Below are 25960 nucleotides of genomic sequence, written 5' to 3'. Positions count from 1 at the left end.
CACATATGTGATAATTTATGTACAGAAATTATTTGGTCATACATTTTTGTAATTCAGTCATTCCCAACAGCCATAACAGACACAAACATTCAATGCATCACATGTGGTTCAGATACAGCTGCCTGTGATTACACACTTGGCCAGTAGGTGGTTTCGTGTGCACATGAAGCTTCGAGTAATGAACCCTTTCTCGAACCAATTGGCTGAAGTGGTTCGATGCCTCATGAGGCTTCATCTCACCATCACTAGTGAATTCCAACACGAACCAGACCCCGTTAGCTCGGAAATGCAAATGTTGAGATTGGTCCTCCAAACAAGTATTCAACAGTTGATTAGTTTGCTGATTTTATTCTGAAAATACCGGGACCGGAAATACTTTGCTATTCTCGGTAGCTACGTAATGCTACCTCATTCTGTTGCCCGCATCTCCCTCCCAAAACCAAAGACTGCCGAAGAAGCTGCATTTCCCCCCCCTCCCCGGTTTACAACAAGTCCGTAGTCCTTGTTCTTGTTAATATTTAAGTGATGTAGAATGGCGTCTGTTTTTGGGAAGATTGTGGTTGGCACTTACGTGGAGATAAAGCGCAGCGATGGTAAGTTTGGCGCCGTCTTTATTCTTTTAATCGCTGCGTAAGTTGTTTGAGGATCTTTGTTGCCGCGGTGCTGTTGAATAACAGCAACCGTTGTCCCTGCCTGCAGATATTCATGTTCACGTTTCGCTGCTCCAAAAACCTTCACGCTGTCTTGTCGGGGCGGTGAGTTTCCAACATGGCCTAAACCTTTGAATGAGCGCCTACCTTTGTTAGCACGCTAACACGTCTCAGGGGATATCTGCCGTTAGAACTTAATCTACGTCGTCGGACGACATTAAAACACCTTCAACGGAGGGAGAGGAGGGTGTTTACTTTAGTGCCATTACGTTACTTAAAATGATTCATTATAACGAGGCATCAAATTTGAAGATTAGCATTTCGCTAGCCCCGGCTAAGTTCAGCTCAGTCGTCCCCATAGAGAGCAACGTAAATATTAGCTTGTGATTAGCTTACCGGCTAACCGCCGCTGCCCGGGTTAATTACAGCGCTGCAGTGAAGCTGAACCGAGATCCGTTTAGTTAACGAGTAGTTTCAGTGTTGTAGATGTGATTCATGCTCCGTGTAATTTACCTTTAGCTCGTGGGATGTTTACTGAGCCAACTGAAGTGACAATAGTTGGTCGCGAAAGCCCTGAATTCCCCCAAATCGAGTATCAAGACTGTTTTTAAACACGTAAATGTGCACGTCATACATTGATATCAACATCACGGATGTTTCCTGAGACCTGCGTGACTCCTCTGGATGTGCAGATGTAGATCACGGATGATGATAATGAATAAGATGACCCCTAATGGCAAGGAGAAGTGTAACTTTAACATCATGTAATCTCATATCAAGATATATAAAACAAATTAAAAAAAAAAAAAAAAAAGCCTATTATAGTGTAGCTGTAGTTGTTCAGAAATGAAAAGGATTACTTGACTCAAACTCAAACTTCAGTTTGTTTTTGAGGGTTAACAAATGAGCACAAGGAGAAAGGGAGAGGCTGCTTGTTGTGCGGCTCCTCCATGTGAATGTCAGCTTTATTCTGCCTGCCTTGTGTAGTTTTTGAGTTTAGCTTCGGGGGCCGAGCAGCAAAAGATGACTGGAAAGTTGTGTAGTTCCTGTAGTAGGCTCTTTCAGGGCTAGGCTACAGCTACTAGACTAAACGCCTGAAGAACAAATAATCTTTTGAATAGAGCCTTTGCAAATAAACTGTTGGAAGTTGGTGCCAAGGGTGTGTTTTACCGGTTGTTAGTGACGATAATGTCCACAAATCCAACATCCCTGAGCTGTTTGATTGTACTGTCCTCAGCGTCCTGGGATCAGGGGTGAGATGTGAATTAAATGCGCAGCCGGTCCAGATAGGGAAGCTGCTGTGACGGTCAGCTTTTTGTGAGTTGGTGTTGTACCTAGAGCAGGGATTGCCCTCTCTCTGGGGGTTGGTGGCGGGGCTGGTTCAGATTCGAGCCAGATTCAGGCTATTAGCCACCACCCCATCTGTTGCAGTCAGCTCCCTGGATCTTGCCAGGACTCTCCCTCACTCCCACCGGTGTTTTTTTTTCCCCCATTCCATAGTCGCTCCTGTTGAGAGAAAGATGTCACTGAAAATCATTTTTCAGCTACTTAATAGATTACCTTGCAGCTATTGTTTACTTTATCAGCCTATGATTAAAGAGCCCCTGTTTCATTTTGGGAAAGTATTATCTGTTGTCATCAGGCCTTCGTTTCAAATTAAATATAGTACTATAGTGTAGCGGTGTCTTTTAAAGCACAGTACTCCAGAGGAATAGGCCACCGACTGGCCTTGTGTTTACAGATTGCATAATTTTTCTCAGTCCGAGATGTTTTGACATGGTTTCATCAGACAGTGCATTCGGTTTTGTAGTGAAACTGATGCTTGAAGGCTTTGTTTGTTCTACAGGCTTAGCAGCGCTTGGGACCCCCCCCCCCTTTTAAGCCCCTGCAGCGACTGGAAGGTGTCGGTCTACCCATTTAGACAGATTTTAGTATAAAAGTGGGACACTGTGCATGTTGCATTTAGGTACAGAAAATCTGCATATCAATTGCTGTAAGACAAGCCAGTGTATGACTTGGACCCTGTCCACACCATTAAAAATATGTCGTGGGTTATTCGATCTCAAGTTGACAGCTCTTGGGGCCGGTGTGAATTCACCCAAGACGCACTGAGGATGGATTGAGATTAGATCTGTTCATTCAGAGGTGGTCTGGCTACATTATTTCAGGAGTATGTACACAAATGTCTCCTGGCCCACACTGAAGGACCGCCTATACAAGTGACATCTTCTGCATAAACACTAGAAATAATGTCCAATAGAAAAAATATCCCGTGTAATTCAGATGAACTGCACAGAAAGTAGGAGACATCTACCTGCAAAATGAATTGCTGGCTATAAATACATCCTGTCTACCTGAGACTTGTTTTACCAAAGCCCCTTTTTGGTTTGTTTGTTTGTTTTGGGGTTTTTTTTAAGTTTAGTTTGTCCGTAAAACCAACAGGGTTCGTGTTGAGACTAACAAACTCTAGTTTACAGACTCTTGCTTGTTCTCTCGAAGCAACTTCGAAGAATGAGTTTCAACTTTTGCTGTGTATGTTAAGCACAAATTGAAAGAAGGCCATCAGTTCCTGACGCTACTAATCCACTGTTTTCATTGTCCCCATTAGATTATTTCCCCCCATCTGGCCCAACATGCATTTGCTGCATCAATGCCATTTTAATAATCTGAAACTATTTGACCTACAATACAATGTTTCCTAAATGCAATATATCAGGTCAGGGGTCTGAAGGCTTTCTGACTAATCTACATCATCACAATGTTTATTTACACTTCCCTTTTTAAAAATCTGTTGTGCTTCACAACAAAAAGGAAGCGAAATAAAATAAGTGCGGGTGGGGTATAGGAGGATTTTTTTTTTGTGTGTGTTTCTTTTGGAGCTCATTATGACAACATACTTGGGTAGTATAATTGAGTAATAAAGATGTGAAATATGTGAGAAGTAGTTGCATTTGAATTAGGCTACAGTGAGAAAGGATGTGTCATTTTGTTAAGTGTCTGTTTCTTGTTGCATCCCAGCCGCCTGTTTGTTTGTTATGTATTTTGCGTGATGTGGGGAAGTGCGATCCTATTACAAGTTGTCACTCGAGACGCATTTGGACGCATCCTAGTGCCAGGTGTGAACAGGCGTACTTAAAGCTGTCCACCTGTGAACGGATCATCCAAGATGCATGTTAAGGCCAGGTGTAAAAATGGCCTTAACGTTTCAGTTCATGTCGCTATAGGAATACAATGTTTGTATGTGAGGGAGAGGAAGGCTTACTGATGTTGGGGGAAATGAAATGTTCCTTTCATCAGCAGAGTACGCAGCTAAACAACAGTGCCTCTGGACCTTGTAGATATACAGTGTCGTTTAGTGTTTTTGAAGGCTCCAGACGTATGCCAAAAGGATTTGTGATAACTGATTATTGATTTAAGTTGCAAATCAATTACACGATATCTGCCTTGGCTTTTTAATGTCATTCTACGTTGCGTGTCTTTAATTTTGTTTCTATATAACTAACTTATCAATACAGAAAGTCTTCACTTTATTCGTGTCACATTATGACACCTATTTTTTTCTGAATGGGGAGGGAGTATGTTGTTCTTTCTGTAAAAATGCAGCCTCGAGGATGGTGTGGAGCAGGTTTTTGTGTCCTCCCGTCTCGGCCTCTGGCTTTAACAGCTTAAACAGGCTCCTATGTCCATGGTTGTGTATGATGTTATAAAGGCTACCTGTCAATTTGCTGTATATCGTTAATGCCATTGATGACTGCATTTCTACATGCAGCAGCCTGGTGGAGAAGGCCTTTTCATGGGAAATAGCTGAGACTGTCACATCATGAACTTAACGTTTCTCAAGCGTCAATATTTTGTTCTTGCCATTCACACTCTTAGTGAACGTCACTATTTCAAGACACTGTTTTGTGTTTACAGTTGAGATGCAGTGCTGTCAACCTCAATCAGGGTGCTACTGTGTGCGCGTTGATAGAACAAACAAATCAGTTCATGTATTTGTAATTGCTCTGTCCTCTTCTGTCCTTTCCATTACGATGGAAAGTTAACTAAATATGTTTTCTTCAACATCTATCCTCCGTCCAACCCTGATCCAGAGGAGGGTCGACCCACACGGATAGACACATCGTCTGTGTGAATGGGGTATGAGTGAGTCTCCACAGCAGAGGACACAGTGGAGAAATTGGATATTAGATTCAATTTTACTCAAGTTGACGACAAGGATGCTCTTAATGTCTAAGGACGGTGAAATCTGCCAAAGACACCAATCGTTCCCCCTCAACCAACAGTATTTGTTAAGCGTAGTGTCCCTTCATGAGCAGCACAGGGAGGAGGACAGAATAGAGGGCGGATGTGGCCACAGAGCTGTTTGCCGGATTAATGTAAAAAAGCTGCACTGTTATAAACAACAAGGTTCAAGGGCTTAGATAGCCATCAATTAGTCCATCCATATATAAAGTTATTCTAGTGTTTTTCGCCTATACACGCATGGCAGTAAGGAAATGAGGTCTCCACTTAATATGTACATTATATTTCAATTATTTATATAATATTTATATTTTGAATAATAAAAAAACGTTATTACAAACAAATTTCCAATAAACTAATGTGTTCTTAATTTTAGGGATGCTGAAAATTATTATCCACCTGAAAAATTGATGCATCCCTAAATCTATGCGTTGTGTGGTTTATAACAAGAATTTTTCACACAAGTGGTTTGGAGGAAATTGTTCGCTGCTCCATTGCTGTTACTTATTCAGTAGGTAGTTGAACAAGTCCTACTGTTATGAACCTACAGGAAGGCTGTGGTCTTAAACGTAACTGCTTATCCAACCAGCCAGCGACATTTACTTTTTCTTCTTCTTTTTGTATCTGTAGCAACTAGCAAGTAGCTATTATCAGGATGTAGCAGCGATTTAAGAGCTCTTAAAAGTAAAGGGTGTGATACCAAGCATTACATCTCCTTTGGTGTCTTGTTGCTTTTCAACTTTGTATTATTTACTCTCTAATTTACTTTAGCTGTCTTTCTGCAGTTGTTGCCATAAGAGTTATGAGGTACACAAGAGTCAGACAGGTGACAATTAAAGTAGGAAAATAATGTGTACGATATGATCAAGAATCCGCAGGCATTAGATCCCCACCAGATTTAACATTAACAGGAGAATTTGGTCTGCTGCTCTCCACCACCATCAGTACATGAGGGGATATACTGAAGGGATAAAAGACGTTTATCTCCTCACTAGGGCTACAGAGACTTGGGGAATACATGCCAAAGTGTATTGAAGCTGTTTTGGTGGCTTGTGGACGAACAGCTTTAATAGGTCACCCACCTGTTTGTAGTTGGTTCTTAAGAGTTGTGATTTAAAAGTTGTTGTTTTTTTATGGTGTTTTAAACTAAGTTATGCCCGTTTAAGTAGCGCCATACTATTAAATGAATGGCAGTGGTACAACATGTCGTCCATGTTGAAACATTGTGACTTGGATCCTGAGACATGGCACACGAACTCTGCCTCTTACTCGACCTGATTTTTCAATTAAACTAGTTTTCCTGTTCTCGTATGAGCTCTGCATCTGACGACCTCTTATGAGTACCACAGTCAGTTCTAGGTGAAGGGTGGAGGGACGGGATGGTCAATATCGTCATTATTGTGTGTCACCGTGTAGTTTATGAATGCAGGTTATCAGATTACTACATGTTGTGTTAATTCACATCACTTGGCAGTTTGGGGGTAAAATGTACTGTTTTGTCCTCAAGAATGTATCATGTAACAATATTATGTAATCATTGTTATACAATAGAAAAACAGTACCAGATACTATTGAAAAGTTTTGCTGTTCACAAATGTGGCTCCGTTTGACCAAGTGATAATGTGCTTCAGTTGTAATGAATTACATCTCTCACAACTTTTACACAACATTTACTTGTGTAAATGTTTTATTTTTTTAAGTGAACAGTGTGACAACCATTTCCTGAGTGCATAAAATGTTTTTTTTCCAGCTCTCCCTCTTTTAAGACAATAGATCTGCTTTTCCTGCCCTTTGCCAATGTAAAGCTAGTGTGTGGTAAATCAATTAAATGTTCAGCTGTTGAGAACACTGAGAACATCTTCACTCGCTAGCTGTCTCTGAATAATGGATACCGGAACGTGGTGTTTCCCTGGTTGTCGGCAAAGATGGGAGGACTGAGCATGCTTTTCACAGCTGTTAATATTACAGTGCAGACAGAAGGGCGGAGAGAAGCATACAGGCTGGTAGCAGCTGTGCTCGTCTCTATTTTCTGCGCTTCTCTCCAACGGGTTATTATGAAGCACCATGGTCAGAACTTACTAAGATTAGCCTCAACCTATTGCCATGGATCTTGCATGAAACTGGATTCAATGGGCCCCAATTGTTTTTTAGGTAAAGTAAAATATATATAAAGCAAAAGCTTTATTAGTGTTAGCACATAAGGACAATAAAAGAATAAAACTTTTTTTTTTTTAAATGCCATCATTATTGCTGCCATACTCTCCAGGGCTCTAAAAGCGCTGTCTGTAGTGTTATTTTGCCAGTCTGATGTTTGAGCGTTTCTTGACTCTTTCTTTTTCAGGACGTATACACCAGGCAATGGTGACCTCGCTGAATGAGGACAACGAAAGCGTCACTGTGGAGTGGATAGAAAATGGAGATACAAAAGGGAAAGAGGTAAACCACCATTTACTGCCCCTCAAAGCACCACCACCAGGAGCAGCAAGTGCTTTTGTATTTAGCAATGTATAATGCATTCAAAGACATTGTGGAGCTGCCGTGATTACGCAACTGGCGCCACACTATGTCCCACAGTCCCAACAGACATCACCTTCTGCACACGGATGTGGATGAACCTTCAGCTCTGATCACGTCCCACGCTGTGTATATTCAATAGTATGTCCGAGAACAGGTCAATTAAATAATCTAGATAATTATTACAAAAATAATTATCGATGAATTATTTTTAACTAATTAACGATGATAAAGTGGTGAGTAACTTACAATTAATGTACGTGTTCTGCATCTGGGTCATCGTCACAATCATCCTGTTGGATCACAGCATCAATAGGCTTATATAGCCAACATGTACAGGGCTATGCAAGGGGGACAAAACATGTTGTCGTTTTTAGAAAGGGAAAATGAGTGAGCGCGGGGAGAGTTAAATGTTGAGGCTGTAAGGATTAAATGGGATGGAAACTTAAACTGAAAATACACCACAAACTTCAAATTAAAAGGTACCAACTCCGTGGAGTTTTCTCCACATGCATACCGCGTGTATCTGTTGACAGCATTTCCTGCCTTGTTAAGGATATTAAATAAATATTGTGGTGATGATTATTGGTATCAATCAGTATGAAAAAATAGTGTGATAGTATAGTGAGTGATAATATTTGTTTTGCTTTCTGATCTATATTTGTATATGTATTGTGTGCCTAAACTGTCTAGGACTGGCTGAATCGTTTAATATTAAATGTTCACTTTTTAGTTTGTGACAAATACGATGTGTTAAAATTGGATAGTATTGTTACACTGTCTAATGCGAACACTGCTCTGTTTTTGGACAGATTGATTTGGAGAGCATATTTGCACTTAATCCAGATGTGGCTCCAGATGAGGAGATTGCCCCTAGTCCAGAAACTCCACCCCCTCCTACACCCACATCTGTGAAGGTCAGCAAAATTGCAAAGGTGAGTACTGCTATGCCACTAAGTTTGAGGTATAAGGTATAATTGAGGCTGATGATTGAGAACTTTGTATTTTCTCTTTCTCTGTTTAACATCCCTCGTTCACATTACAGCCAGAATTCAGAGGTTCCAGTCTTACTCAGGTAGTTAATGTGTGACCTTAATATAGAGCCTGGATCCATCTGGGTGACCAGCTAATGTTATGTTAAGTACACTGTGTGCACAGTAGATTAGAGCTGGGGTAATGACCTGTTTTGTAGTACAGTAAAGTGGGATTTAAAATGAGATAATGTTGCTTACGATTTATTGTTTGAATAGAAAGCATTACTTTTACTTTAATTTCATTTCGTCTATATTTGGCTGAGGAGTAGGATGTAATTTTGCCAGGTTTTTTATAATGCCTGCATCTGACATATTATTTCACCCTGTAAGGATTTAATTTAATGCAGTAATTTGAAAGTGTTGCTTTAATCTAGATCCAAAACCTCTACAGAAATCCTCACAAGTAAACTTACAGGAGACACAGTCTTTCAGTGTTTGGACCATGTTCACTCATTTCTTTTTGAAGTGTGTGTGTGTGTGTGTGTGTGTGTGTGTGTGTGTGTGTGTGTGTGTGTGTGTGTGTGTGTTAGCTGCAGAGTATTCATGGAAAGCAAAATTGAGTGGGAACTAAACCTGTGGATTATAAAAGCAAAATTAGGAATCAAACAAACTACCTCAATATCTAACTGTGCGTGTTTTTTTTTTTTCTTTCTTTGTTTTTGTTTCCTTGCAGAATCGCCGGACGATAGCACCTGTTAAGAATGAAACTCCGTCCAGGGATAATAGAGGTTTGTTCCATAAAGTGTAGATTTGTTTAATTATCCTTCCATAATAAGTAATTCACTTAAAATAATCAAAGAAATGTTATCTTGATAGACAACATATTTGGTTTCTCTGCATGTCATCAGTTAGCAGTAATGTCGGATTAAGTATTCATTAACCATATTTCACATATTTTGAACCTGTTACACCACACGCTTAAGTGCTTAATTTTATGTCAGGAAAGTGAAATTTAAGATTTTATTTTTTTTTAAATTTGTTTTGATACCAAGCCCTATATATATTGCTCGTTAGTGGCATCTGGATCAAGAGGTCTCGGCCTTTATCATTGTGTTTTCAGCAATTCCTACCCGGGCCAGACCTCCACAGCCTCCACAGCCCGAGCCTGCACCACCTCCTCCATCCCAGCAGCCCGCACAGCTCACTCAAGCCCAGACACAACAGCAACTACAGAATGGTAACATTATCAAAACAATAATGACTTTTCTTTTTGAATTAAAGATTAACTTTGATCTTCTGATCTTTTTCAAGTAAATTATACTTTCAGGGAACCAGTTGACCAAACGTTTCTAGGATAAACCCCAATGCAAATGCAATGCACAATCCATATAAGATTTTTTTTTTACAAGTATATTGTCAAAGGAATAGTGACGAATGGCCTCACTTTTAACATTTATAGTAGTTTAATCAGTAGAAACAAGGATATTATAAACATATTACTATCTCATGTTTTTGTTGATCACATGTTTATCACAGAATCCTCACATCACCCGATATCCAGAAAGGAGATTGGACAGCTTTGTATGTATCATCTGCATGTTACCTCTTGCCCTCAGTGCTTTATGGTGATTCTTATAGTTCCCAATAAAATCTGAAAGTCCTCCAGTCCTACAAGTACATTGTGCTCCCAAATGTCTGACAGATACTATTCGGAGCAGTGCTGTGGAGAGGAAGCAGCGCAAACACAATCCATCCAGCAGACAGGCTTTCTGGGTATTAGACAAGGAGTGAAAAAAAAAAAAAAAATGAATAAATTGTGCTGCTGTTAGGTTGCACTGCCTTCTCCCTGTCTGATTTCTGCTGAGTCACACGCAAGTACACGCATGGAAAAAGCCTGTGGTACTGCGTGTTACTCCTCCGGGCCCAGACAGCGATAATAGCCTTTTTCTTTACCCTCCAAGTGCTCACTGTCGTTTGATGAGCCGAGAGGAGAGGGACAGAAACCCCTCCCCCCTCCCCCGCCTCAGCCCCTCCTTCACCGACTCCTTCTGAGACCGAATAACCCACAAGTAGTGATGGTGCTGCATTCCTCTTATACTTCCTTGTCCTGGTGCTGAACCAGCTCATCTTCTCCCCTCAGATTAGAGCAGATTATAAATCACTCTGCTCTGATAGTCTGCGTTCTCACTGGGACTGAAGCCAGCAGGAGGCCAGGACTGTATTACGGGGCTTCGGCCAGGCTTTGCAGCGGGAATCTGGGGCTGCAGCAGCGAGCCAGGGCAAATCACATGACACTGTTTTTTTGTTTTTTTTTATGAACTCTGCAAGAAATCAGAAGTGGCTACTGCTCATGTGTTTGATATCCTGTGTTCTCATATTATGGTTACTAATAATTTGTGATTAACCTGAAACGACACTAACCTGTGGGTGTGCTGTGCTGGGAGCTTTGGAATAACTTTCCGTTTGATTGTTGCTTTACTGAGATAATTCTACTTTATTTGAAACTGCCTCTAATTTTAATCAGATTGGAGTAATTACAGTAATACAAGACACGTATCCTACATGTTAAGCGATGTGTTTCAGCAGTACCTGGTGCAGTTGTGTTTGAGGAACCGGATAGAGAGGATAAATAAGACGAGCACGTTTCGAACACACTGCAAAGACCTTTTGTTTGTTATGTAGAGAAAGCAGCTAGTGTTACGCTGGAGACGCTGTGTGCCAGCCACTGCGTTCTGCTCTTTGGTTGCATTTATCACTGTTGGGCTTTGTTGGAAATAGCCCAAGGTTTCCTGTCTGTATGAAGGATACCAAAAGAAAAAGAAAGCTGAGGGAAGAGACTGAGGAAGAGGAAGAAACAGACTGGAAATGAGATGAGACAGAAAGAGAGCTTTTTACAAAGAAAGTCTGTTGGTACGTGTTGTAAAAGGCAGAGGAGTTACTGTTCCCCTTTTTCTTAATGGCAGCAAGGAGGAAGTCCAACTGTGTGAAGGAGGTGGAGAAACTGCAGGAGAAAAGAGAAAGACGCCGGCTTCAGCAACAGGAGCTCAGGGAGAAGAGAGCTCAGGTACATCAGAATTATTCTTTACGATTTCCTTTGTGAGAACATGAGCATCATTTTCCAATTGGTGAATAAGTTGACGCTGCAGTCTGTCACTTTGTTCTCCTTGTTCCTCCTCAGGAGGTGGATACCACGGTCCCCAACTATGAGATCATGTACATGATCCGAGATTTCCGAGCCAGTCTAGACTACCGGCCTCTGACCACAGCTGACTTGGTGAGTAATGACTGAAAGTTCTCCTGATTGCTAGACGTTGACCCTCAGTAAGAACATATTAAAACGTCCTTCTTGTCGCACCGGCCAGATTGAAGAGCACAGAATATGTGTTTGTGTGAGGAAACGTCCTCTCAACAAAAAAGGTAAGTTCTTTTTTTTGTGGGACGTGGGTCTTGTGAGAAATCATTGATATATTCAAATGTTCCTCCTAAGTACTTCTGTAATGAAAAGTCTTGCCTCTGCTGCGCTCCAGAGTTGACCATGAAGGATTTGGATGTTATCACCATTCCCAGTAAGGATGTGGTGATGGTTCATGAACCCAAACAAAAAGTGGACCTGACCCGCTACCTGGAGAACCAGACCTTCCGCTTCGACTATGCCTTTGATGACAGCACTACCAACGAGATGGTTTACAGGTCTGTAACAGCAAGTTGCGAACAAACAAAGCCGATAGATCAGCATGTTTTATGTGCTGGCTGTTAACAGTTTACAGAAGTTACACTTCAGTTCAGTTTGATTTATATGATGTCAGTCACAGCATACGTCATCTCAAGGCAGATTGGGAAGGAAAATTCGCTTTTAACACGAGGAACCCTCCGATGAAAGCTATCTATAATCTATCGTATTTGAGCACGGACCAACTGGTTGCTATTGTGTTAATGATATAAATAACGATTACACTAATACTAATAAGAGTTCATTCTATGCTGGTGTGGCAGATGGAGTAGAGAATGAATGTGTGTTCTGTCTTATCCTGCAGGTTCACTGCCAGACCTCTGGTGGAGACCATTTTTGAGAGGGGCATGGCCACCTGCTTTGCCTACGGACAGACAGGCAGTGGAAAAACACACGTGAGTTACACGCTACAGCTCTTGTAGAAAAACCCAAAACATCACTTGAAAGGGGCTCAAACCTAAATGCCTCTCTTTATATTTTCTCAATTTTATCTTCCTTGACTATCATTGGAAAAGAGATCTTCACCTGTACTGTACTGTGTTTTGTATTTTAGACTATGGGTGGAGATTTCTCTGGGAAGAACCAGGACTGCTCGAAAGGAATTTATGCTTTAGCTGGTAAGCAAATAAATTATGATTTCTGCACTAAATTCAAATACACTACGTTTGCTTATTTTTCAAAAGGGTTTGCTTTGTTTACGTGGAATTAGTAGAACTCTTATTTCTTTTTTGTGCAGCTCGGGATGTATTTCTCATGTTGAAGAAACCCAACTACAAGAAGTTAGATCTACAAGTATATGCAACCTTCTTTGAAATCTACAGTGGAAAGGCAAGTGATGTGTAATCATTTGTTTTGTTAAAAAAAAAAAAAAAAACAACCCTCACCTAAAAATAAACATGAACACATGCTGACTGTGCTGCGTATGTACTGATAGGTGTTTGACCTGCTGAATCGTAAAGCAAAGCTGAGGGTGCTGGAGGACGGCAAACAGCAGGTGCAGGTTGTGGGGCTTCAGGAGAAGGAGGTCAAGTGCACAGAGGACGTCCTGAAACTGATTGAAGTGGGCAACAGCTGCAGGTACGACAACAGAAACTTTGTCAACCAAGTTGTTCGCGGTTCAATCTCAAGACATCGAATCATGTATTTGTTCAGCACGTTATTACGATCCTATTGTAACTTATTTTTGCCTCGTGAAATGAGTCACTTATCGTGCAAATGTCTTGTGACAGCGTAACGCATCAGCCTTGTTATATTCTTGGTACACAATATTCATAGCAAATAAAGGAAGCCTGTCTGTCTCACAACTGTAAGAGTACAATCTCGCCCCTACTCACCGGGCCTGTTGTTCACCTTTTGTGTCTCTTTCCTCTCGCTCCTAGAACATCAGGGCAGACATCGGCCAACGCTCACTCATCTCGCAGCCACGCTGTGTTCCAGATAATCCTCCGGAGGAAGGGGAAGATGCACGGAAAGTTCTCCCTCATTGACCTTGCGGGGAACGAGAGGGGGGCTGATACATCGAGTGCCGACCGCCAGACTCGTCTAGAGGGAGCTGAGATCAACAAAAGCCTGCTAGCCCTGAAGGTCTGTGGCAGGGACGACGACGGGGGGGCTCTGTCCCACGTGTCTGCAGCCTCCCCCTTTTTCAATTTGTTTGGGAAAACACAAAAGACACAATGGTATCAAATTGCATATATTTGACTTGCCTCATCGTGTGTCTCTCTCTCTCCTTCTTGTTTCAGGAGTGTATCAGAGCTCTTGGTCGTAACAAGCCCCACACTCCATTCAGGGCCAGTAAGCTCACCCAAGTCCTCAGAGATTCGTTTATTGGGGAAAATTCTCGCACATGCATGGTCAGTTCTTTGTCTTCACAAACAATCTTTGCTCGTGTTGTCATATCTCTTGCATAGATATTAATCTAGACAGTCTTCCTCCAAACAGATTGCAACAATCTCTCCTGGTATGACATCCTGCGAGAACACACTCAACACACTACGCTACGCCAACAGGTGGGAAGACCTACCGCAGAGTTTTGTTCAGTGTCTTGTTGCTACAGCATCCAAAGCAAATGAATTGTGAAATTGACTTCTACTATAATCCCCAGTGGCTTTTTTTTTATATATATCTTAAAATTCGCCGTACAGATGGTGTTATTGTATACTGTGGACCTGTTTACGCTCGTTAGTTCTTTCTGACTCTCTTGTATCCTCTCTCACTCCTCTTTTCTCCTGCTTTGTTTCCTCCTTGTCTCCCACCCTCTGCTCCTCTGTGCGCTGATGCCGCTGTGTAGAGTGAAGGAGTTTGGGATTAGTCCGTCGGACATCCCCTTCTCCCAGAGCGGTCAGGGGAGTCGCTCTGATAACTCGCCCACCAATACCTTTGAGTATGATGACTTTGCTGCGACTTCTCCCAGCAGGTCGAGCACTCCCCAAAAGTGCAGCAATGCACGCACACACGCACACGCACACGCACACGCACACACACTCTCAGTGCATGTGCTCCTTTTGTGTATTTAATACATCATAACACACTTCCATGAGCTCATTTTGGCACTTTTCATTTACGTCATCAGCCGTTCGCTATGAAAGACTTCCTCTTTTCATGCTTTTCATCCCCACTTTGGCTTGTGCTTTCACTTTTATCTTTAGCTAAGCTGTCATTAAAACCTGGACCTTTCACCGAGTCCTGAAGAACAATACATCTGTGTGTTTTTTTGTTGTTGTTGTTGTTGTTCTGTGATACCATCAGTGGTGACGCCTGGATGTCAGGGAGAACTCTGAAAGCTGTGAGTGATAAGTCAGAATGAAAACGTGCTGGTTGAAAACTTGCATTACGCTGTTCGGTAAACGCATCCAGGATCAGCTGTTGTTTGAGCCAACTCTCGGCAGCTAATCCCTCTCACAGTCCTAGGCCTAATTAATTAGCACTGCACATGCAGGTTGGGTGCAGAGAAGTAATCCCTCAAGAGCTCTGTGATGCCCCGTTTAACACAAGCTCTGACCACCACGACTCCAGTTGGCACAATAACTGACATCTACAGATTGACCACAGTCATACTTCCCTGTGCATGACATCACTTCTGCCATGATGCTACCATACTGTGCAAATTGTGAACTCCACACCCCTGGTCAACCAGCAGCCATAGTCGGGAGTTGTCCTGACCATTTTAGTGTCTCTTCCGTCTGCAGGGTGAAGGAGCTGACCGTGGACCCCAACCAAGTGATGGAGGGCGGGCGACCCAACATCCACGTCGTCAACCAGCTGGATCTTTTGGATGAGGAGTGGCTGAGTATCTCACCGCAGAGAGACGACCTCAAACTGCTCTGTGAGCAGAATGTAAGTCCAGGATCTGTTGCTTCACACGGACAACAGGAAGCGATAATAGCATTAAAAACGTATACCACGGTAGCAATGTGAAGCACTTAACGAGACGTTAAGCGAGCACGCTGAGAGAACATGTATTTCCTCAATCACGCAAACAAAGCAATGGAGGGTTTCACAGTGTGTATTAAAGAAACTCATAGTTAAACAGCGACATCTGAAGGATCTTGTTGCTTAAGCGAATAACAGACCTTTTACAGAATCTGACTCATGTTGACTGTAATGTCCATTGGTTTAAGATTTTAGCAGTGATCTCAGAATAGATGCTCAGTTTTTCTGCTTTGTTTGTTTGTGTGTTCGTTGCCGACTCTGTAAATGTGTCTCCCAGGAGGAGGAAGTGTCTCCCCAGCTCTTCACCTTCCACGAGGCAGTGTCTCAGTTAGTGGAAATGGAGGAGCAGGTCCTAGAGGACCACAGGGCTGTTTTCCAGGTCAGAACACCAAAGAAAACAAACGGCAATCCAGCTCACGTCATAATTCATTTAAGTCCACATACGTGAAAACAGATAAATGCCAACTCCTGAAAATGTGTTTGGGCGACTCGCGTTTGAAGGCTTTTCAAAATGAAAGAGGTTGTTCTTTGATGCAGCTAATAATATTCCTGTGTCTCTTCTCTGAGCAAGGAGTCTATCCGATGGTTGGAAGATGAAAAAGTGCTGCTGGAGATGACAGAGGAGGTGGACTATGACGTGGAGTCCTACGCCACACAGCTGGAGCAGATCCTCGACCAGAAGATAGATATCCTCACTGAGCTCCGAGGTATGACTGAAGCACAGACGCACATCGTCGACAACACTTCCTGTTGCAATTTATTATTTTATCACTTTTAATTTCATTACACTATTGTTGAGTCCAGTCTTTTCTCTCTTTAACAGATAAAGTGAAGTCATTCCGCTCTACACTTCAGGAGGAGGAGCAAGCCAGTAAGCAGATCAATCCCAAGAGGCCACGTGCTCTTTAGAGACCGAAGAGGTTTAAGTGGCACAAACAGAAACATAACCACTAGATGTCGGGCACAACTCGAGCTGTCACTAGCAGCTGTGAAAACGTGAATAAAAGGACTGTCTCATCTCAACAGGCTCAAGGAAATGCATTTGTTATGATCCCTCTCCTAACAAAACTGGCGGCTCTACACTCACTATGGTCTTGTTAGAAAACTAATGAAGGAAAATTGTTTCCTTCTGTTTTAGGTGATTTTTTTTTTTTTTTCATGAAGAATGTTTAGTTTCCTCTCCCTGTTCTTAAATTATTTTTCTTTTATACTTGTTTATACTTCCTTTGAACGGGATATTTTTGACCTGGTTTAAGAAGAGATCTTCATCGAAAATGTTTTAAAGTTTACTGCACAAAACCAGTATTTGATTTCTGGTTGCTCTGGCTGACATTTCTGCATGTGCACTCTGTGATAGCTTATGTACAATACTGTTTCATGCTTCGGGGTCCTCGGTTGGCAATGTAAAGTCATATTTCATTGTAAGTGATCTCTTCTCTCTTTTCCTTCCTTCTCAGTTTTTACCAGTTTGGAAGAAGCTTTTAACCACATTGTGCTTCTTCCTTTGTGTTTCTTTCCTCGTGTTCCTCAGAGGTTTTTACATGTAGTTTGCTTCAGTTTGTGCCATGTCGTTCTATGTGGCAACTGACTTTAAAACTATTACTTAATGTAAAACATGTTTTCCACCCATTTAACACTTTGTTATAAAAAGGAAATTAGCAAAAAAAAAACTATTAATAAATGTATAGTGAAGACCACTGACCTGCCATTGGTTATGTTGCTCAGTGTTTGCACCGGATGTAATGCTGAAGGAAATAATAAATATTCATGTTTCATTTGAATGACTTCTGTGACAATGAGTAATCTAAATAAATGGTCTGAATAACAGCCATCACCATAAAACTGAGTGGAAATAGGCCTCATGACAGTGATCTGAACATCAGAGTTCATCTCTCTCATCCTCAATGTTTGACCTAGTGTGTGCATGAAAACATTTGAAACACTTTATAATAATTTAAAATAAAGGGAAAACAATTCAAATCAATCCTTTAACCAACAATAGCTATGTTCCTACATCAAATTTTTTTTTTTTTTTTTTTTTTAAAAAGCATGTGTCCTGTAGCATCACACTCAGTGATAGCACCTAGGGAAGCAATGTGTTTCCATGGTGACACCTTATGAAGTGGCAGGTTTGGGAAAGGTAGCAAGGCCTGAAAGTTGAAAGTCACCGGAAGTATCAGAAAGCAAACGTTTTCTCTGCTTGACACGAGTCTGGTCCAGGGCCATCAACTGCTTGCTGCCCTCTAGCGGCCCACAGTGAGTACTTACAGTGGACAGTACCATGTAAAAAGAAAACGCTTAAGAGCTTTGTACACGTTCACAGATTTTTTTTTTTTTCTGGTCACAATGTGCGACATTTACTGGATGTGTATTGTTAGTTTTTTCTGTTTTCTCCTGAGATGATGTGCTGCTCTGCTCTGCATGGGTGTATGGCGTAAGTATTTATGTATCTTTGTGGTCACTAACTAGGTAGGTAGGTAGGTATTTACTTTATTAATCCCCGAGGGGAATTTAAAAAAAAAAAAAAAAACTACAAAAAACAACATAATAGTGTATTGCTGCTACTTTTTTTGTTGTTGTTGTTGCAGATATTAATGAACTAATCATTAAGGCAGCTTCATCATCTTCTATTAAGTTCTTGATTCAGAGTTTTCTTGGAGCTCTTTGTTAATAATTCATTAATTTTCAGGTCACTTGACTTCTACAGGACTAAGAACACTCTTGCTTACAATTACTTTCACAACAACAGTCTAACACCTTTGTTGAAAAGTGTAAATATATGCTGTAACCACTGGAGGCCAACTTGCATATTACAACATTCTCATCAAGACTAAAAATAAAAGCAACTGGCACAGTTGCAACTCACTGATTGTAGTCTCATCATCATTCCTGATGAGACTCCTAAACACAGTGACATCTCTCCAACGCACAAGCATCATACTGCTGTAACATGTTTTGTTTTTTTAAATTTACTGTTGAAGTCAGTCATTTGCTGCTTCGAGTTTCAAAATCATATTTGCCAAGTTTCTTTGCCTAATATCATTCAAAATTAACACATTTAAATTCTAGACTGCTGGTCGGACAATAAATGCAATTCAAATACACCTCTGTGGGCTCTAACAAATTGTGATGCACATTTTTTGACAAAGCGATTGATTGAAAGTTACCAATTAACTGATAAGGAATTGATGAAGAGTTGCAGCCCTCATGCAGAACCACTAAGTGACCGAATCAGATGGTGTAAGTGCAGAAAAAGAGGCGTGTGACACAGAAGAAAAACTTGTGGACAATATATTTTAGGAGAAGGCGCACACACACACACACTTGTTAAATATTTACCTGTTCATTGAGGCTTGCTTTTTAGACTATAATAATCATATTTTCAGTGAACTCAAACACACCGACAGTCCCTCGAACAAGTGCCCATCTGTCCATGCACGCCCCGTGAAAATATATACATATATATATATATATCCACAAGTGTAAAATAACACTCAATATGAGCTGATTACATGTGTCCAAATAGTCTTCATCCAACTGTTTCAACATGTGAAATTCAGTTTGTACAAATGGAGCTCCAGAAGAAGAAAGATCAGTCAGACTATCTGTTTCTCCCTCTCATTGTGAAGCTGTTGACTCCCTCTGCCAGTTAAGAAAAGTGGATCCCTGCAGAGTTGAATGCATGCAGCAGTCTGAGGACAAAGAAAACAGCCAAAATTAAACACGTCAACTCAGTATTTCAGCAAACGCTGTGACGACGACGGACGTTCAACTTACACCATGAAGTCGTCAATGTCCATGGACCTGGCTCTCTTCTCACTGAAATTGGCCTCCAGCAAAACACTTTCGATTTTCTTGCTGATGCTGAAGTCAGCTGGGACGTCCTGTCAAGATGGAGAACAACATTTTGATTCAAACTGGCCAATGAGCGATCTTCAGTGACACCTCTGCAGTCTTAAAAAAAAAAAAAAAAAAGAAGTGCCAGGAGTCCAACACGTTTGACGAAGCTGTACGTTGGAATATTCACTCACCACACTGTGAACAGAACAGTGAATTCTGTAGTTCTTTTCCAGCAGCTGCTCCACTGCAGTGGACCTGCAAATTATAAATAAACACAACCATTTGTCTTTTCACACACTCTTTTGACAGTGTTGAGTGTTTGCAGCCGGCAGGTACTCACTTGAAAGCTGCACCGAGGGTTTTGTTTTTTCTTACGAAGGCAATTCGGACCAGACCGTCCCACTCCTGTTCAAGAGAAAAAGAAAATGTCATATAGCTGAACTTTATTGCACATTTCGACCAGCTACGTTCTTACAGCTTCAACTTCTAAGAATCAAACCTCACCTGGAAGTTTACTGGAGGAGGAGGATTTTTCGGTTCTATCCTGACAACACTCGACTCCACTTTAGGAGGAGGGCGGAAATTATTCTTTCCTACCTGATGAGGGAGGAAACGTCGACACTGAGACGCAGCTGTTGTCACACAGGAAATACATTTGAACCATCTAAAAGACCCTTCCATGATGTGGCCGTTTCACAGACATCATACGAACGCGTGCCGACCTTCATGAGATGGTCTACACGAGCCAGTAGTTGTGTGTTGATGGACAGTCTGCAGTACAGCTTGTCTCCAGGTTGGGCAACCAGTCGCATGGCAAACTCTCTCTGGAACATCAACACGGCACACCTGAACAAACGTAAAACACAAAACGGGAGCTCAGCGTGGGCATGACAAGAACACCATTAATAATCCTCTTGTGGTCCTCCAGTTGTTTCTTACCTGAAGAAAGGCCGGTGCAGCAGGAGCTTGAAGACAAATGGTGATGAAATCTGAAGAATGAAAAACAATCGTTTGAGATAAATGGAAGAAATGACACCGAATCAACCGTGTGCCGAGTTGAGGAAACGTGTCTTCACCTGGTAAGGTAAATTAGCCACGCAGATGTCAAAGAAAGGCAGGTCTGTTTTTAATACATCTCCAATTAATATCTGAAGTTTGGTCTGCATGGGTCTGTTGGAAAACAAAACAATGTTTATATCAGATCACATTTGCACTCTTTATTTCATCACCACTGTTATTCAAAGATGTATATGGCAACACAATGCTGTCGCCTCCACTCACGTGCACTGTACTCTTTTCTGAAGTTCAGCCACCAATCTGCAGTCCAACTCACAGGCCACCACCTGCAACAACAACAAAAGAGAAGCAATTACTCTTTGGATTACTCTGATAAATGTCCAGTTCACAGGTGCTTTTCCAACTGAAGCACTAAATAAATGCATACAGACAATTCTAAACTTACCAGAAGCTCTGGTGAAACAAGCTTCAGGTAGACAGCCTGTATATTTTTTTATTCCATACACAGCTGCTTTATAGCCACCAGTTCGCAAATAAATCTCTTCTATCAGCTGCATTTGCCAGAATAATGAGCGATAACTTTTCTATTGGATGTTATTTGTAGCGCTGACGCAGACGGCATCAGTTGAGTCAGGAGTCCTTCAATATGAACCAGTGCGCATACTGCGAACAAAAAAGGGTGGCCGTGAACCGAGTGGATCTCAATGCAACTCGAGTGCAATCACACCTGCATATGGAGCTGCCCGCTCATGACCAGATCATCCAGGACGCATTTTAATTCCAGTTGTAAACAGGACCACACTGATGCATTATCTGATTACCGATTCCGTGTCAACTGTCCCATCTCAACCAGAATAGCTGGAGCAAGACAGAAAACACTTTGAGGCTCTCACCTTCTTGGCTTTTTCCAGCAGTTTAACCGTCATGTTACCGGTACCGGGTCCCACCTCCAGAACCACATCGGTCGGCCTCAGAGCCGCCTGAAAAAAAAAAAGAAACGTTACAATTGATTAGAAAGCATGTCTATCGTGACTGTCCAGATTTGTGTGGTTGTGATAAGAGAGCAGAAGTTACATCCCACCTTCTCAATGATTCCATTGACAATCAAAGGATTCTTCAGGATGTGCTGGCCGATACCAGTGTTGAACATGATCCCTGCAACAGAGCATACAGGACATGATGGCCTTATCGAATGTTAAGGAGTAAAGCCATTCGTGGCAGAATAAATCCATTCAATTGCTTAGTTCTATTTTCATAAATGTGTCACACAACAAATCCTTCATAATTAAAGCTTTTGTTCAGAGTATTTTTGTCTGATCTATTGTGATTTTAATTTTTTTTTTTTTTAAATCACGTTATTCACCACAAAGAGAGAACCCTGAGATCAAAACCAGTCAGTAAGTTAAATAATGATGGTTGTATTCCCAACTATTGCTAAAAAAAAAAAAAAAAAAAAAAGACACAGGACACAAAACACGGCCATACTTTACTGGAAACATTTTTACATTAACTGGTCATTAGCTGAAGACTTCATAAACCGAAACATCCACAGGACACGTAATAATTCACCAAACGTCTTAGACAACGTTGTGACAAATGAATGTTTGAGGGAGCAGCAGATTAATGTTAAATAACAGTTTTCTTTATTAGGTTTGGAACAGAGATAAACGTGAAAATCTCGCGTTAAAACCGCTATTTATTTTTTTTTTGTCATCACAGTTTACGGCAACAATTACGGTAATATAATTGAATGTGAATGTATTGTAGTGATATGAAGACGGACTGTGACTCTAAAGTCGCTTTAAAGCTCCCAGCAGCTGACAGTAATGTTTGCTAATATGCTTCAGCTTACCTTGGTTTCTAACCTCTTGATGCTGCCTGCTTTTCTTCTCTGCCTTGACCTTCGGCATTTTTACTCGGTTTTAGTCGAGTTAAAGAGACAAAAATGTTAATGTGAAACACGTATCTAAAATATGTCGGTAAACACGTGTGGCTCCTTCACTGACTCCTTTTAGTTCTATTGCCGAATTGCAACACCAGGTTTGTAGGGTACAGCGCCCCCTACCGGCCCGGAGTATGTATGACACGGTGGATCACCGTGAGGGCGGCTCTGCGTGGAACTGGTTGTTTATCTTGTGAGAGGGGTTAAAATCAGGGTTTGTGTTACGTTAGGCCAAAATTGATTAACAATGAAACAAACAATCACAGCAGAGGTTTGGAGTTTAGAGTGTGCTTACCTCCGGCACCAACCTCTACGAAAGGTGCCGCATTTTAAACAACTCAAACATCACCTCATTTTGCAAGGTTGGATCAACCTTATCAAACCACAAATGCCACCGCTTGCTGTGTATTATGCCTGCATGGGATGACCTAATCAAATTATACTTTGAAACTGGATTTAGCAATAGACACTCTTGACTTTAGCCCAGATTCACTACATTATCATAGGCATCAGGACTATGAATGGACACTGCTGTGGGGCGTAGTCAGGAGAAAACAAAGTTTATTCTTGCATATTTATGATGTAATCTCTGAGAATCTATTCATCCATTTTTTTTTACACTTGTCTGATCGCCAGAGCAACACATTATTTTTGTTGTTAATAAATTTACAACTTTAAACTTGAAATATTACCCCGTCTCCATTTCTTTCTTTGTATTTGATATTGTCCCAAGTACGCCATCATACTAACATGATGTGCAGCAGATTTAAACATTTTCCTCACTTCACGGGTAATCCTCTAGTGGGAGCGGGACTATTTTCCAAACAAAACAAATACTAGTTTTAACAGTTAGATTGTTTATTTCACAATAAAATACAGAAAAGTAATTGAGATCAATTAATTCTTTCTCTAGTCAGAGATAGGAAACTCCTCCAGTGTCATGGCGATGCCTCGAAGTTTGGGATCATCCAGCCAGTTGACTTTACAGGCCAAGAGGATGCCCTGAAGAGAAAAAACACACATTAATTCACTATCTACTATTTCTGTCGAATGCATGAACAGTTCTCAAACATTGTACCAACAGACGATGACTTTTCTGTTACAGTTTCGGCAGAATTTACCCTGAGGACGTTCTGTGTCATGATGGCCATCTTTTTATATTTCTCCAGGTTTGCTTTGCCTTTCTCCAACGCAGCTTTGTGCATCTGTGTATCTGGGTGCTCCTTCTTTGAAGCCAAATCTTCGATTGTTTTCATTTTATCATGTGTGAGCCGTTTCATATCTACACACAAAACATATCAGAGACTAACTTAACATATTGTCAGAACAGTTAGCTAATATAAATTCATACATGACCAGTGTGAGAACCCATTGTTAGTCATTTGTCAAGCACACAGAGCAGGGAAAAAACTCCATCACCAAAGGTCTTTGAATTTCTTCTCTTTGCAACATACCAAGTCTTTGCTTCTGTATTTCTGTAATTTCATCTTGAAGATTTCTTGTCTCCTGTTGAAAATCAAGAAGGATTTGAGTATGAAACACTATCAATTTGATGCAGCGCTTTAACTTCACAACAGCCATCCTTGCAATGAAGCATTAGCTGTCGACTTTAAGAATAAATTCCTCCTTTCAAATATACTAACAACAAACCATTTTATCTGATGTCAAAACTATTTTATAGACAAATTTTTTTTTTAAAGAATGGCAATAACAACGCAAACACTGGAATGATTGATACATAATGGATGACGAGGCTACTTACTTGCTGAAGTTGTTTTATGCGAGAACAAAGAGCCATGCAGTGATCACCTATGGCCTTCAGGGCACTGAGGACAACACAAGGGTTTGACACAATTATCAAAATATCCAAAATAGATGCATGTAGGTTGTTTCAATATGTTGTGAATGGACTTACTCTGTTTCTGAATCAGCCAGTTTCATCTTTTCTCCAATCGCGCTCCACATTTGCATTCTGAAAGACACCAGTTAAAGCAATGATTTGTCAGTTTTAATCAAATAAAAGTTCACTGCCTCAATTTCATATTTTCTTTTTTATGATAATACAACAACAAAAATAAAAATGAAAGCATCTGTTTACCTGTGCAGTGACAACGCGCTGTTAAAATTAAGCGTCTTTGCCCTTTCAAGCACATTGATGTAATCTGGCCTGCAACAGTTAGTACAAAAACATGTATAAAGACTTTAAGTTCTGAAATTCACTGACATATAACATTTGGCTTAAATTCTGGATCCATATCGAAATAAATTTCAAATACTCACAAGTCTCTCTCTACTTCAGATGTGCTGCACGATCTTTCACTTTTTCCTGTTGTGGGCAACTTGAAATAAATGTTTTGGACATACTGGATATACAGTTTGATGAAATAATGGACCTTATTATTTACCTGCTTGAAGCTGTACTTCCATCTGAAAACACTGGTTGGACATCTGCTGTTTTATTCTGAAAAGAAAGGAACTGTCTTTGACAAGAGGTAATGTGCATGATAACACTAGATTAAAGTTGATCTTAAACACTGGTGTTGGGATGTGATTCATCAATAACAGGACGAGTTCTAGAGATATGGAGGATGTTTTAAGGCAGATGAAGAGTAAGAACCTGAGCATGTCTGGAGGAGCGGCTTCCTTCTGTCCGGTGGAGCTGTGAGGAGCAGGTGCTTCATTCAGCATCACAGTCTCCATCGTGTGATTAAGGATCCCCTCGTTGTTGGATGGGTCCATCACTAAGCAGTGTGTGAAGGTGCCTGGAGGGACAAAGAGAAAGTTTGTGAGAGACCACCTTGTTTTGATCCAAAATAAAAAGCTATACTCACATGCTACTGAAAATCTTTAGTTTTAGAACTAATATCAAAGAAAAACATGATTGAAAAAGATACTGAATGTCAAATTAGAGAAAAGTTTAATCTGAAAGTGGCAATACAGCTGTCTGAAACGAATGATCGAGTCTACATAAATGGAAACAGTGACTCAGTGGGTGTGGGTGGCTCACTTAGATATATCATGATATATCGTATTCAATAATGGTGTTTAGTATTGCATCAATACATAAGGAGACCTTAAAAGCTGCTTTACAAGGATAACGTTTATCTACAATAATTCTTAGTGGTGTAAGTATACGTGTTGTATGTAAAAAAAAAAAAACTTAATTTACAAAGGAGGTAGTAAACAGCTGTTTACCTTGCGAAGCAGCTGGATTCACGAGATCGCGCACGTTAGTCAAATGTAATACATGTAATAGTCAAGTAAAAATATCCAGGGGTTCATGATCTTAACACGTTACCAGCTTACTTTAAGCATGCATTAACTAAACGATTACACTACGTAGGCCTTTTAAAACATCTCACCTTTTTTGAATGCGGTCAACGTTGCTTTAATTCAAATAAACGCAGCGCCACTAAACTGCCACTTCACTGGTACATAAACGAGCCTCCGTTGTTGTGACTGCTAAATAAAGTTTGAAAATCTGGGACTTTCTTTTCAAGCGTTTTCATCCCTTGTAACACGCGCTTTGTTGAGACGTTTTGCGCGGCGCTATTTTTGGTTGCTGGATTCGCATTCAGATTAAAAACAACACCAGTTCCCCGCCAGGAAGTGACGTATT

At 40.9% G+C, this 25960-nt stretch overlaps 3 protein-coding genes across 7 annotated transcripts; 1 reads left to right on the top strand and 2 right to left on the bottom strand.

The window, feature by feature from the left end:
• The first annotated feature begins 385 nt into the window (after positions 1 to 385).
• Positions 386 to 17323, top strand: kif2a (kinesin family member 2a). Of its 4 annotated transcripts, XM_069178223.1 has the most exons (22): positions 386 to 593; positions 7234 to 7328; positions 8219 to 8341; positions 9114 to 9168; positions 9501 to 9617; positions 9917 to 9961; positions 11344 to 11444; positions 11559 to 11654; positions 11743 to 11797; positions 11908 to 12070; positions 12415 to 12505; positions 12664 to 12727; positions 12847 to 12938; positions 13045 to 13187; positions 13490 to 13694; positions 13853 to 13963; positions 14052 to 14119; positions 14401 to 14526; positions 15299 to 15446; positions 15820 to 15921; positions 16114 to 16249; positions 16366 to 17323. In XM_069178223.1, the coding sequence occupies exons 1-22, from the start codon at positions 533 to 535 to the stop codon at positions 16449 to 16451; spliced, it is 2283 nt and encodes a 760-aa protein (XP_069034324.1). In that variant the 5' UTR covers positions 386 to 532; the 3' UTR covers positions 16452 to 17323. The 4 variants fall into 4 exon arrangements, with proteins under 4 accessions (XP_069034324.1, XP_069034326.1, XP_069034325.1 ...); XM_069178225.1 differs by lacking the exon at positions 14401 to 14526; XM_069178224.1 differs by lacking the exon at positions 9917 to 9961 and having other exon boundaries at positions 387 to 593.
• A 1504-nt stretch (positions 17324 to 18827) lies between these two features.
• On the bottom strand, positions 18828 to 22412 carry dimt1l (DIM1 dimethyladenosine transferase 1-like (S. cerevisiae)). The gene is made up of 12 exons (XM_069178469.1): positions 22252 to 22412; positions 21481 to 21554; positions 21293 to 21379; positions 20664 to 20725; positions 20459 to 20552; positions 20322 to 20371; positions 20105 to 20228; positions 19887 to 19979; positions 19723 to 19787; positions 19574 to 19637; positions 19320 to 19426; positions 18828 to 19234 (listed from the first exon to the last, which is right to left on the bottom strand). Exons 1-12 carry the CDS (start codon positions 22307 to 22309, stop codon positions 19192 to 19194), a joined length of 921 nt encoding a protein of 306 aa, XP_069034570.1. The 5' UTR covers positions 22310 to 22412; the 3' UTR covers positions 18828 to 19191.
• Positions 22413 to 23195: 783 nt separating this feature from the next.
• cenph (centromere protein H) lies at positions 23196 to 25895 on the bottom strand. 2 transcript variants are annotated; one of them, XM_069138575.1, is made up of 10 exons: positions 25704 to 25895; positions 24959 to 25103; positions 24747 to 24802; positions 24622 to 24667; positions 24440 to 24508; positions 24257 to 24313; positions 24104 to 24167; positions 23796 to 23847; positions 23463 to 23623; positions 23196 to 23343 (listed from the first exon to the last, which is right to left on the bottom strand). In XM_069138575.1, the coding sequence occupies exons 2-10, from the start codon at positions 25078 to 25080 to the stop codon at positions 23251 to 23253; spliced, it is 720 nt and encodes a 239-aa protein (XP_068994676.1). In that variant the 5' UTR covers positions 25081 to 25103; positions 25704 to 25895; the 3' UTR covers positions 23196 to 23250. The 2 variants fall into 2 exon arrangements, with proteins under 2 accessions (XP_068994676.1, XP_068994678.1); XM_069138577.1 differs by lacking the exon at positions 25704 to 25895 and adding an exon at positions 25537 to 25641.
• Positions 25896 to 25960: the final 65 nt, after the last annotated feature.

The sequence above is a fragment of the Embiotoca jacksoni genome, unplaced genomic scaffold (assembly GCF_022577435.1).
Source record: "Embiotoca jacksoni isolate LCO1_2020_lvr unplaced genomic scaffold, fEmbJac1.0.p SCAF_8, whole genome shotgun sequence".
Lineage (NCBI taxonomy): Eukaryota > Metazoa > Chordata > Actinopteri > Embiotocidae > Embiotoca > Embiotoca jacksoni.
Note: the sequence above shows the minus strand (reverse complement) of the source record. Positions and strands in the feature narration are given on the sequence as shown.

Excerpts from the sequence above, each read along its gene's own strand:
- kif2a (XM_069178223.1), top strand. The coding sequence starts at position 533 with ATGGCGTCTGTTTTTGGGAAGATTGTGGTTGGCACTTACGTGGAGATA. Across the intron at positions 12,939-13,044 it reads TTGAAATCTACAGTGGAAAG|GTGTTTGACCTGCTGAATCG; the intron begins GCAAGTGATGTG and ends ATGTACTGATAG. Across the intron at positions 14,527-15,298 it reads GCTGCGACTTCTCCCAGCAG|GGTGAAGGAGCTGACCGTGG; the intron begins GTCGAGCACTCC and ends TTCCGTCTGCAG.
- dimt1l (XM_069178469.1), bottom strand. The coding sequence starts at position 22,309 with ATGCCGAAGGTCAAGGCAGAGAAGAAAAGCAGGCAGCATCAAGAGGTT. Across the intron at positions 20,229-20,321 it reads CTGCACCGGCCTTTCTTCAG|GTGTGCCGTGTTGATGTTCC; the intron begins GTAAGAAACAAC and ends ACGTTTGTTCAG. Across the intron at positions 19,788-19,886 it reads CTCCTCCAGTAAACTTCCAG|GAGTGGGACGGTCTGGTCCG; the intron begins GTGAGGTTTGAT and ends TCTCTTGAACAG.
- cenph (XM_069138575.1), bottom strand. The coding sequence starts at position 25,080 with ATGGACCCATCCAACAACGAGGGGATCCTTAATCACACGATGGAGACT. Across the intron at positions 24,668-24,746 it reads GGAAGTACAGCTTCAAGCAG|GAAAAAGTGAAAGATCGTGC; the intron begins GTAAATAATAAG and ends TGCCCACAACAG. Across the intron at positions 24,509-24,621 it reads TCTGAAGTAGAGAGAGACTT|GCCAGATTACATCAATGTGC; the intron begins GTGAGTATTTGA and ends TAACTGTTGCAG.